General features: G+C 40.0%; 1 protein-coding gene across 2 annotated transcripts in view; it reads right to left on the bottom strand.

The window, feature by feature from the left end:
• The window catches only part of AP1AR (adaptor related protein complex 1 associated regulatory protein), a 25,351-nt gene extending 24,702 nt beyond the window's left edge, over positions 1-649 (bottom strand). For both annotated transcript variants that reach the window (XM_024739481.1, XM_024739480.1), the window contains exon 1: positions 211-649. In XM_024739481.1, coding sequence (XP_024595249.1) covers positions 211-293 — 83 coding nt within the window. In that variant the 5' untranslated portion in view covers positions 294-649. The remainder of the gene's footprint in view (positions 1-210) is intronic.
• Positions 650-12,112: the final 11,463 nt, after the last annotated feature.

Raw genomic sequence — 12,112 nt, forward strand, 5'->3', positions numbered from 1 at the left:
CGCTCGGAGGCGGCAAGAGCGGCACCCCGCCCCCTTCTCTACCTCTTTCCCAGGGCCTCCACTACGACAACCCGCTCGACGCCTGTTCACCTGTGAGGGTACCGGGGCTCCCAGCCTCCTCTAAGCCATTGGGGAAGTGAAAGGGGTTCCCCGCCAGGGGCCGAATAGGAGGAGCCAGCGAGCGCCGGGCCCCTCCCCGCGGGGGCTTACCCTCCGCCTCCGCCTACTCGCTGCAGCCGCCCAGCTTCCTTGCGGAGGAGTCCGAGGCACTGCGTCCAGCAGCAGTTCCCCATTGCATGCCGCCCAGGTGCCGCCGCTTCTCCTCCTCCTCCAGCTCAAAGCCCAAACCCAGGCCCGTCAGCCGCATCCGCGCGGCACGAGCCGATTGGGGGTTCGGGGACCGAGGGCTGGCCGGCCGGAGCGCGGCGGAGTGAGAGGCTAGGGCGACGGGAGGGACAGGCGCTCGGAACAAAGGCAGCGGTTACTCCAGCGGCCGCCGAGTCGCCGCTGTGCGAGGGAGGAGGGCCGGGCAGCGGGCTCTAGACTCCCTCGTTGTCCTCATGGCCCCTCGCTCGCCTCAGATCCCCAAGCTCAGATCCAGTGACCGCCTCCTGGCGCCGAAAGAGGCCAGTCTCCGCAAGTCGCGCGCCCAGGCCCCGCCCTCCGGCGCGCCCAGGACGGCGCGGAGCAACCGTCTCCGCCACACCCCCAGGCTTTCCCGGGCCCCAATAGGTCGTTCCCTCGGCTGCCCCGCCTCCTCCGGCGACTGGGTTACGTCACTTCCGCCAACTCTTGTGTACGCATCTCAATTCGTGGGTGTGGGTGTTTGTTTTGTTGGATCTTGACCTGACTAGGAAATCTTTTTTCCTTGCAGTTTCCCGCCTCTGGGTCCCGAGCGTCTCCGGTGTCACACTATCAAGGCTCAGTTTTCGAACTTTGTACCAAAGCCTTGTGAGCGGCTTACCTAGAGCCCCGGGCCAGGAGTCATCAGGTGTGAAGGGGGCACTTCTCTGTGAGGTGTGTGCTTAGGTTTTGTTTATATTACACCATAAGTGGCAAATAGAGTCAGGGAACTGACTGTGGTTGTTTTGAAGCACTAAGAATTTTTTCTCTCTCGTCTCTAATTTGCGTTTCAGTCTCCATACTGTCAACATTGTAGGAAAGTTTATAAACAGTGCCCTACTGGCCATATTTGTTCTGTTTAGAATCGAACCGTCAGATAATTTCGGAGGAGCGGTTGGGGTCCAGAGGAAATATGTTAGAGGGCTAAGGTTTTTCAGGGACACCAGCCTTGCCAGTCCAAGCGTGCTTCCCAGAACAGTAGTAGGTGGGAAGAGACAGCTACTCTGATGCGACTTGGTTTGCGGCACCCTCCTCAAGTGCTCCTTTAAAACTAGGTTTTTTTCTGTGGTTGGCCTTAAAATCGGGTGTAAGTCATGGCTTAGTAAACGCCTGGTCTAGTGGATAGGATGTTTTAATTACTAACTAACCAGACATGCCAATTTTTAGGAATATTTTTACATTTTAGAAAATTGTTATTAATGATAACATATTCTTTGACCTCATTTTCTTGCTTCCTGAATTCTATTCCGACGTGGGTTTCAACCTTAGCCCTGCTACTTCACTAATTTTGATTTTATTTTGGTCTTAGTTTTTTTTCGTAATCAAGTGTATAGGGATATATTTGGCCCAAGAGTCTGCCATCAGTGAATGTTGGCGGAATGACTTCCTGAATAGTGACTGTATTTTCTTTTTCCGTTTCAGCCCCTGAAATCAAGCAAATATATTTGTGAATAGTCTTTAAAATTTAACTCTACATGTTTAAAGCAACTGGAATTTCTATTCCAGTTGGAATTTCTATTCCAATGGAATTTCCATTCTATGGAATACTAGTCAGCAACAAAAAAGAACATATTATTGATACACACACTTTAAATGAATCTGCAGGAAATTATACTGAATGGATACAGTATCACTTTCTCAACCCTACGTTTGGGCATGGGTATGAAATCAGTAAAGACAATAGACAAGTGTATCACAGCTGAAGAATTCATTTATATGGCAGTTGCCCAGGCAGAATATTAAGTTAACCAGTAAGAGACACAAATAGATTATTTACAATGATGGGCACTTAATGTCAGCCTTCTAGAGAGACCCCATGTGCCCACCTTCCAGGTAATAGGACCTTTCTCTGTCTTCCCCATCCCTTTCAAAGTTCCTTTCTCTCTCGTAGTTTATCCTGAAGTCAAAGCAAGAGTTTTTCTTATAGATGCTCTGGAGTCCATCAGGATACAGTTTATACCTTGAACTGTCTTTTGGATTATGTGCTTCCAAATTGGAACCTCTCTTCGCTCAGAACTCCCTCTGTATTGACTATTAATCACTTTTTGTTCTTTTGAGATTGGTTGCTACCATCGTGCTGTTTTGGGGGTTAAGGGTTCCCTGCTGGGGAAGAATTCTGTGCTCCTCATTGCCACACTCGTCCACTGAGTTTATTGATGTAGATGCATCCTTTTAATTCATTGGAGCATTGTTTGAATTACCAAATTTACACAGGATACTAGATATGACCACTACAACATGGAGATAATAATGAAATTTACCTTATGGGATTGTTGTCAGTATAAATGATTAAGCATTTAATCAAATGCTTAGTAATATAAAAGTAAGTGCTTAGAATAATATAATTACACATATAATTCCAATCGTGTACTCTGTATATTATGCTGTAATTATCTGTAATACCATAAATGTAATATAAGTATTAGCTGTTATTATTATCCACAGACCAAAGGAGATTTTCATCAGCAAGTTATTCTTTCATTTGTAGCTACATCCTTGGCATCCCATGAAAAAAGTTAGCTTTTTCAAAATTGCACTTCTTAGGCATGCATTCAGGCATACCCCACATTACTACTTGAGATCAGGCTCTAAGCAAGTGTGGCCTACGTGGGAATGAGTTCTCAAACTCAGGCCTTATCTGTCCCATGATCTGCCTCTTTCCAGGATGATTGAAAGTTAGAATATCCACCAACTTACAGGGAGACCTCATCCCCTACCAGCTAGGAGTGTTTGTCTTCGGAGCCCACAATCTCACCATAACACAATAATCCAGTATCATTATGATTCCTAAAGTCTTGTTATTAATTCTTAACTATGTAAAAGACCAATAGTCCAATCCAGGTTTAACTTAACCCAGCATTGCCTAGTTCTTTTGTACATACTTACCTTCATTATGAAGTGAAAATTTAGGTGCACTAAACCTCGTTTTACCTTCTGAATGCTCGAAAGTGGCTTGAAAAGAGCATATTTCCATAAAAATAAGTCCTGACATTTTGCAGGCATGTCACAGCTTAAGTTCATACTTAAAAAACAAACATTTCTCCAAAAAAAGTCCAAGTGAAACAACTCTGCCTACAATGCAGACAGCCTTTGCATTATCTTACAGAGGGGTTTAGCTCCTTAAAATCACTTCTCAAATGACTTTATTTCTGCAGTGGTCTTTTACTTTACATGTGTATAACTAAATAGCTAAATGGATCGTTTAAGTGATTTTCCAAGAACAAAGGGATGCAAAGATGGGCTTAAAGATAAAAGGGAAAGTAGAAGGGGAAATTACTTAAATCTTGGCTGAATCTCCAGTGACCCGTTTATTCTGACTTTTGGGTGTGTGATGAGCCACTGAGTAAAATGAACACTGAGTGATTTCCTTCCTTCTTTGCTCATTCAACATTTACATTTCACAAAGAGAGGGATTAATAAGAACAGTTATGTGATTAATATGAAGTGCTTCCACTGGGTAGAGTTTGTCCCAGATCTCTCTTGCCTGTTCAGAAACTGTGTACTAGTGATTTGAGCAGGGAAAATTTAAAACAAGGAATCATTAGGTAGGTAAGTAGTGGTTAATGCTAGAAGGAAACTTGAAGGTCTAACAGATGTAGCTACTGCTGGGAGCTGCCACCAGCCTGGGACTGAGGAAAAGTAAAGAGGGAAGAAATTTAGACATTTAGAGGAAGGCCCTACATACTAGACATTCAGACCTCTGAGAAGACAATGTGGATGCCATAGAAACATGCTGCCTATCATGGTGGTAACTGAGAAGCTAGATGGAAAGCTGTCTGCCAGTGAACCCACTTCTGTAGGCTAGGGGGCATTCACCACTGAAGTAGAGGGCTGTGGCCACTGTGGTAATCACTGCCAGGATTCCTTCCTGCTCATCTGCTTGCCACCATATGGAGAACAGAACAGCAGAAAAAGAGTGAATTGCTTCTTCCAGCCTTGCGATGTCCCTCTAGCACCCTTATTGGAAGATCCCAGCATAGAGCCTGCCCGCAAAGGAGAAAGGTAGTCTGCACAATTGAGTTGTAGCATCAAAAAACAGGGCAAAGAAAGGTGGGAGATATAAAGGAAGCTTTTTAATATTGATGTGATCTGGGTTAGGAAAAAAAAAACACAAGGTCTGTCTTCTTTCTACTTAAGGAGTTGGAATTTACAGTAACCTCAGAGTTTTGAAATGCCAGGCCAAGAAATTAACATAAAAGTGGTTTTGATGCAGTGATGCCCTTGAGATTTCTTGCAAAGCAAAAACATATTTGGTCTGAGGGAGGGATATAACTTCCATCTAGGTTGCACAGGACTCCCGTGGATATAAAACCACACTGAAAATGAACCTGCGATCACATATTACAAACTACCATGACATAGGCATGACACAGGGATAGCAGAGGGAAAAAAATCCCATGCATTTTATAGAATAAATGTAATAAAGCAAGCAGATACTCTAAAATAAGTATGTTTAAAATAGTTAATGTCATAAAAAAGAAAGCAAGGAAATACAAGAGAATAGTTAATTAAAACAACTAATAGAAATGAAAAATGAAGATATTAAAATCAAACAGTAAGGAGAGATTTCTGCTTTCATTTAAGATGTAGAAGTACATGAAAGACAAATGGTAACAACAAGAAAAACCTCAACAAAGTTAAAATCATATTTTTCAATGAGGTCAGTGAGGAATGAAGAATGAAAGAAAACCCTGAGGAACTGCTTTTCAAAGAGAAATGAGGCATTCATAAATGAACAGAAAGCCTCAGCAATTTCCCACTTGGGAGTAGGCACCTGGTCTAAATACAGGCAGATGGAGAATTAGCTTGTCAAAGATGGAGATGAGAAGAAACCAACCAAGATTTTGGCAGTAATGTGGGTTTGTGGGATGCACAGGAATTTGGAAGAAGACTATAGTAGACTGAGTTTTCCAAAAATGTCCTCAACAGTATCTTCCATTCTACAGAATCTTTCCTACAATGTGACAATGACATTCCTTCCACGGAGTGGTAGTGTTCATGGTCCCTGCCTTGAATCTGGTCAAGTTTGTGACAATGGTGAAAATAATGATATGTGAATTCTGAGGCTAAGTCATAAAAGGTGTTATAGCTTCTAGCTGGACCTCTCGCGATGCATGACTTTGCAACCCCAGCTGCAATGTAAGGAGTCTAAAGCTGCTGTGGTATGAGGAAAGGTCATGTGGAGGTGTTCTGGATCATCCCAAGCTGAGTTCGCAGCCAACGGTCGGGATCAACCCACAAGCGTGTGTGTGATTGGAGCCACCTCTAGAAGATTCCTGCTCCCTGGAGGCAGGTTACTTCCAGCCTGATTCACATAATCCCCGAACATAATAAAATGATCTTATTTCAAATTTTATTGTTTTATTTCCGTTCAAATGTCTTTGTTTCAAATGTTTAAACAGCGAAATTTGGGGTAACGTGTGATGGAGCAATAGATAACTGGAATAAGCTCCAAATTTGAAAATAAATTACGCACCTTGACAATTCTCCCCTCTCCACATACCACTTACACCCAAACATTGCCAAGAAAGCAGCAATAAGGAGTAAAGCCTGGAAAATAGATACAAAAAATATACTCCTCTACATCCTCACAATGTTTGGTGTTCTGGGCCTTACCAGAGTTGAATCTAAAAATGAGCCAAACTTATCTGAAAGTACCCAACCTCCTCCCAACTCAAATGCTTAAAAAAAAAAAAAAAGACATAGAGTTAATGTGTTGGGAGTTGGGCTAATTATGGGTGAATTAAAGCTAAAAAAAAAAGTGTGGCTTGACTCTCTTCAGCATAACTTTTGGAATAATCTGAATAATCACCCTCACCCTAACTGAGGAAAGGGCTTACACTTTCTGGGAATAATCAAAATGAAACAAATTACATTTTTGTTTTCATTGCTGTTTTACATAAATATCTGTAAATTTTTTTAATGGGCATGAAAATAAGCAGAAAAGTGGGACTATAATCAAGAAAAATAGTCAATAAAAGTAGACTTAGAGACCCTCCCTCCCACCTCTATAGAATCTAACAACTAAAAGGTTAGTTCCTGGCACAGAGAGAGGCTTCCAGGACCTTGTTCCAGCCCTGTGATTGGTGTCTATTTTGATTGGTTGGGTCCTGCCCATCTGCCAAATCCTGCTTCCCAGGCACTGCCATTGGATGTCCCAGAGAACCCCCAAAAGACTGGCCTATTCTTTGCCTGAGCCTATCACCTGGTCCTTGTGGTGGAGGTCAACGTGGGTACCACTGGAAGTATGTGCAGGTACCTGCCAGCCTACAGGTTTATAAGCCAGGTTGCTCTGGCTCCCATGTGGTAACACCCAATATACAATGTTCTCCAGGCCAAAATGGGCTTCTGTCCTACTGGAGCAGCCCTTGGGGACAAATGCTCAGCACCAGTCTGACTCCCTCCCCAATGCTGTGGCCACCTGCTGCAGGCTGACTCGCCTTTGGATTCACATTTGGTCACTTGTGGGAATTGTAATCTCCTTAGGACTTTGAGAAAGCTATGAAGAAACAGAAATCAGTTAATAGCAGTAATGGAGGCCACCTTTGTCCCTGCTCAGGTGCTGCCAAGTTCTTCCAGCATAGGAGACATTCCATGGCAGACACAAGGCCACAGAGGATAAGCAGACCTACATGGGTGGTTTGGAGCCAGAGGATGCCCTTTTTATTATCCTGTTTATTTTCAGTTCTATTTAATAGGATGACTTGGTTAAAACCATTTTTACACCCTCCATCACAGGCACACAACATTTGTTTTTATAGTAAAAATGAGAACTAAATTATATACTGCTTGCTCTGTGTCAGGCATCACTATAAACATATATTAACACATTTGGGTCATAGAATCACATTTGGGTCATAGAATTATCACTATCACTCTCATTTTACAAATGGCAATACTAAAACATAAACAAGATATTCAAAACATAAGTTGAAGAGTTGGTATTTGAACCCAGGAAGCCTAGACAGAGAGCCAGTCATAATCATTGCAATGTTGTGCTTCTTTTCTTCTGGATTGTAGGATTAGGTTTAACCGAATTAAGTATGATAATCCTGTAAGAGATAATAGAGTTAATAACTATGTAAAAATCTTAGACAGTAATATGAGAATTGGAAAAAAAATTATAGGTCAATATCTTAACAATTAAAATTATTAATATTATAACCACAGGACCAGCTCAAACTGGTCCTTCTCTGTTGATAAAAAGGATGTTTAGTTGTCCTGCAGATACAGCAGAGCCAAAACTGCAAGTCAGGTAACCTGGACATGTGCAGAGAAGGAAAGCCCCCCTCAAATAACACTCAGAACCTACATCTCCTCCCCTTGGAACCTGAACACTGGAACCCTTTCAGAAACAAGGGGTCCATTTCCGATGCTGAAACCCACCATTACATACCTTACCATCTATGGCCAAGTGTAAAGCTCTTCAATGGAAACTTGCCCCGCCAGCAGTTGTGCATACCAGCCTGCCCTCCATAATTCAAAAAAGTTGAGCCCTGCCTCCTGTCTTGCTGGTCGACCTTGCAGTAAAGCTCTTTCTTTTCTCAAAGGCTGGTGCAATAGTATTGACGTCTATGCGTGTCTGGCAGCGAGCCCGTGCTTGGTAGCAATATTAAGAGAACTTCTTTATGTACTGAGACTGAAAGTTGCCTGATTACTCTCAATTTAGTGCAGAGTTTATTGAAACAGTTTGATATAGTTTCCTATGTCAAGTCACGGCTAAGAGAGGAGTATCATTCAGCAAGGGACACCTATGTAAAATAAAAGATTGTAATGGCAATTTGTAAAATTCAGTAAATGATTTGGAAATAACTAGAATGATTTGATGAATGATACACATTATAATTTATGTTACCAACAAGCAGTTTTACATAATTCTATAGTATAGAGGACAAAGGTGAAATACATTTTTAATATTTGAATCTATATATTGATTTCTATAGTAATTTAGATTAGCATATCAGTTGTAAAAATTTTTAATAGCACCTTGGAAGTTCTTGAGAAAAAGGGAGGGGGGAGACAGTAGTGCCAGGGGCCACCTTCAGAGATTTGATTTAACCAATCTAGTCTCAGTACCTAGCATGGGTATTTTTAAAAGGCTTTCCAGGAAACACTAATGTTCTGTCAAGGTTGAGAACTACTGCTCAGCAGCTGAGGTTGGCAAACTACCATCCACAGCTGCCTATTTTGGTAGATAAAGTTTTATTGGAACATGGCCATCCTCATTTGTTATGTGTCGTGTATGTCTACTTTTGTGTCAAAGCACAGAGTAGTTGCTGCAAAGCCAATATGGCCCCAAAAGCCTAAAATATTTTCCATCTGGCCCTTTATGGAAAAAGTTTGCCAGTCCTTTCTCTATAGCACTGAAAATGAATGAACTAGTACTATGATAATAATTTTTAAAATCTCCAATAAAATTTTTAATGAAAGAAAGCAAACTGGTGAACGATATGTACAGTGTAATACAATTTAAATGGAATTCCAAAATACACAATGCTACTGTACGGTACTAATTTATGTAGTAACTATTTTTTAAAAACTACATAGAAATGTTAAACACAACATTCAGGTTAGTAGCTACATGTAGGGAAGAAGGAAGGGAAATAAGATTGGGAAAAAGAGGGAGAGGAGAGCTAAAGCAAGCAAAGAAACAAAAAGGCAAAAATGGCAAGATTGACTAGAGCTGGAGGATAGGTACATACAGGTTTATGTTATTCTCTATACTTTTCTAAATGCTTCAAAACCTAAATAAATTAAAGAGTGGTGGGCACTGAGGCATTTAGATTTTACCTGTAGTACATTACAACAAAATATTTTAAGTATGTTAACTTGTTTCATTCTCACAATAATCCAGTGAAGCAGGTTTTTGTTTTGTTTTAATTGAGGCATAGTTGATTTACAAAGTGAAACAAGTTTTAGTAACTCCACGAGGGTAGGAACTATATCTGTATTTGCTCACTATTGAACCACTAGCAACTAAAGCAGTGCTTGGTACTTAGTATGTGATCAAGAAATATTTGTTGAATAAATAAGCCAAAGAATGCATTTGTAATTGCAGAAGCCCAGCCAAGCAAAGTGGCTTATACGAAGTAAAACAGTTCATTCATGGAAGAGCTAGCATTTGAATTCTGGTTACTGACAGCTAGTCTAGTGTCATTTATAATATTCTAAGTTAGCCTCTTTTCTCCTCCTTTTCTATAATCTGTTATGCCTTTGAACCAATGGCTTGACAAGAGCTGAACTTGTGCTAGCATTTTTCTTTAGTTATTAGAAACATAATCTTGAGACCATCATTTAGTGATTTTGTGTTTTTTGTTGTTGTTTGACATATACAAGAATGGGCACATGGCTTGGTTAACTGTTTCCTATGGGATTGATAAGTTTTATGAATTGCACATCTGGGAAGAAGGGCTAGGTTCACTGGTTCACTAGGATGGCTGCCTAGAAGGTGGATTGATTTAGTATACAAATCCCATATTAATATTATTTCCAATGTAATTGCCTTTGTTAGTCATTTATTGAACGGAAAAAAAGCCTGCCCCACCAGCCTCCTCTTTCATGCTGCTGTTGTGGCATTTTCTTTTTCTTCTAATGTCTTGATTCTATTGATTATGAATAAGGTGGTAACACTGTCAACCCCTCACCATCAAAACCAACTTCATCAAGAACAGAAACACAGTTGCATAGCCTTTTAGAATCCTAAAGTAGTTTAAATTAATTATTTCATTTTTCTTTCTCAATGAGGAAGTTAGATTTACAAATGAGAAAGCTGAAGCTAAAATAATTAGGTATCATCCAAATTCAAAAAACCAAAATGTGGCAAAGTTATGATTTAGGCCCAAATATGACTTCAAAACCATTTTTTCTTTATGATTCTAGGAGGCTAATATCAAACTGGACATGGGAAACTAAAGAGCAAGTCTAAAGCAGTACTTTTCCTAATCTTAAGAGGTAGGTTGGTTGGTTTGTCTCTTCATTGGTTCTTATGCTTTGGATGTGTTATTTTCAGTTCAGAGTACCTAGTGAGTTCTAAAATTGTTTTGGGGCTTTAGGCCAAGGCTAGATTTCCAGATGAAATGTCTGTCACATGTCCTGCACTACACACACTTGCTGATAAATGAGTGTTTACTCCACAATGGATTTTTCTCCAATCTGTGAGCCCATGGTGGTTTAGATCTATGCTACTAGGGCTTGCTTCAAACCAAATGGCTCAGTGATTGCAGGGAACATCTGTCTATGCTTACCAGTTCATATAATGTATCTTCCCTAGCCATATAAATCCTCACTTGTGTGGATAGATTATAGCTATATACAATATAGAATATTTTATATACTATTCCTAATGACATAATAGGCATGAAAGGTATTATTCAAAACAGGTCATGGCATGAATATACACATTCAATATTAATATTCCAAGTGAAATAGTAGATAAAGAGATATACTGAGTTAATCTTCTTTAGTTATGTTGTATTTGAAATTTACACAGTGTAAAATATGAAAGTCAGGACCTATTCAGACTTTTGTCAGTAGGGAGGAAAATATTTTTAAATGTAGATTTTGAATTATCACTGACTCTCTGTGAGAGGTTGGACTTTTCCATACTTTTTCTTTTAGAGTACAGGAACCATGTTGAGCACCTAATAGCTAGCAGAACAAAAGGTTCAGCATTTTTTTCAAAGGCAAATTGTTTGGTTTATGTCTGTTCTCATTTTCAGATCTTTTAATTGGTGTAAATACTATTTTTGTGATTGGATTAAAATATTTTTAGAACTATTTAGACTAGAGATCAGCAGCCAATTTTCTCATTTCGTAGTAAGAAAACCACAGCTCACAGAAGTTAAGAAGCAGAGTTGGGACTAAATCCAAAAGTCCAAATTAAAAGTGTTAACCATTCAGTTGCTAATTCATATTGAAAGTTATTCTGAAATGTTGGATTTATCTAATTCTTTTGAAATCTACTGCTAATTCCTCAATCAAAGCATTTACTAGGTATCTAGATATCTATAGGATTTTATTTTATTTTTTAAATTTATTTTTATTTTATTATTTTTTATTGGAGTAAAATTGCTTTACAATGTTGTGTTAGTTTCTGTTGTACAATGAAGTGAATTAGCTATACATATACCTATATCCCCTCCCTCTTGGATTTCCCTCCCCGCCCTTCACCCCCATCTAGGTCATCACAGAGCACCGAGCTGAGCTCCCTGTGCTATACAGCAGGTTCCCACTAGCTATCTGTTTTACACATGGTAGTGTATTTATGTAAAACCTAATCTCCCAACTCGTCCCACCCTCTCCTTCCCCCACTGTGTCCCCATGTCCATTCTCTACGTCTACATCTCTATTCCTGCCCTACAAATAGGTTCATCTGTACCATTTTTCTAGATTCCACATATATGCATTAATATGCGATATTTGTTTTTCTCTTTCTGCCTTACCTTACTCTGTATGACAGACTCTAGGTCCATCCACATCTCTACAAATGACCCAGTTTCATTCCTTTTTATGGCTGAGTAATATTCCATTGTATATATATACCACATTTTCTTTATCCATTCATCTATCCTTGGACATTTAGGTTGTTTCCATGTCCTGGCTGTTGTAAACAGTGCTGCAATGAACATTGGAGTACATGTGTCCTTTTCCATAGGATTTTAAATTGGACTTAGCGCTTCCAGTTTCTTTTTACTCCAATTCATCTTGTTTTTGTTTCTGAATTTATTTACTCCCTACTAGTGCCCTAAGTAGTCCTTAAATTTTTCTAAAT

The sequence above is a fragment of the Neophocaena asiaeorientalis genome, unplaced genomic scaffold, assembly GCF_003031525.2.
Source record: "Neophocaena asiaeorientalis asiaeorientalis breed wild unplaced genomic scaffold, Neophocaena_asiaeorientalis_V1.1 scaffold58, whole genome shotgun sequence".
Taxonomy (NCBI): Eukaryota; Metazoa; Chordata; class Mammalia; order Artiodactyla; family Phocoenidae; genus Neophocaena; species Neophocaena asiaeorientalis.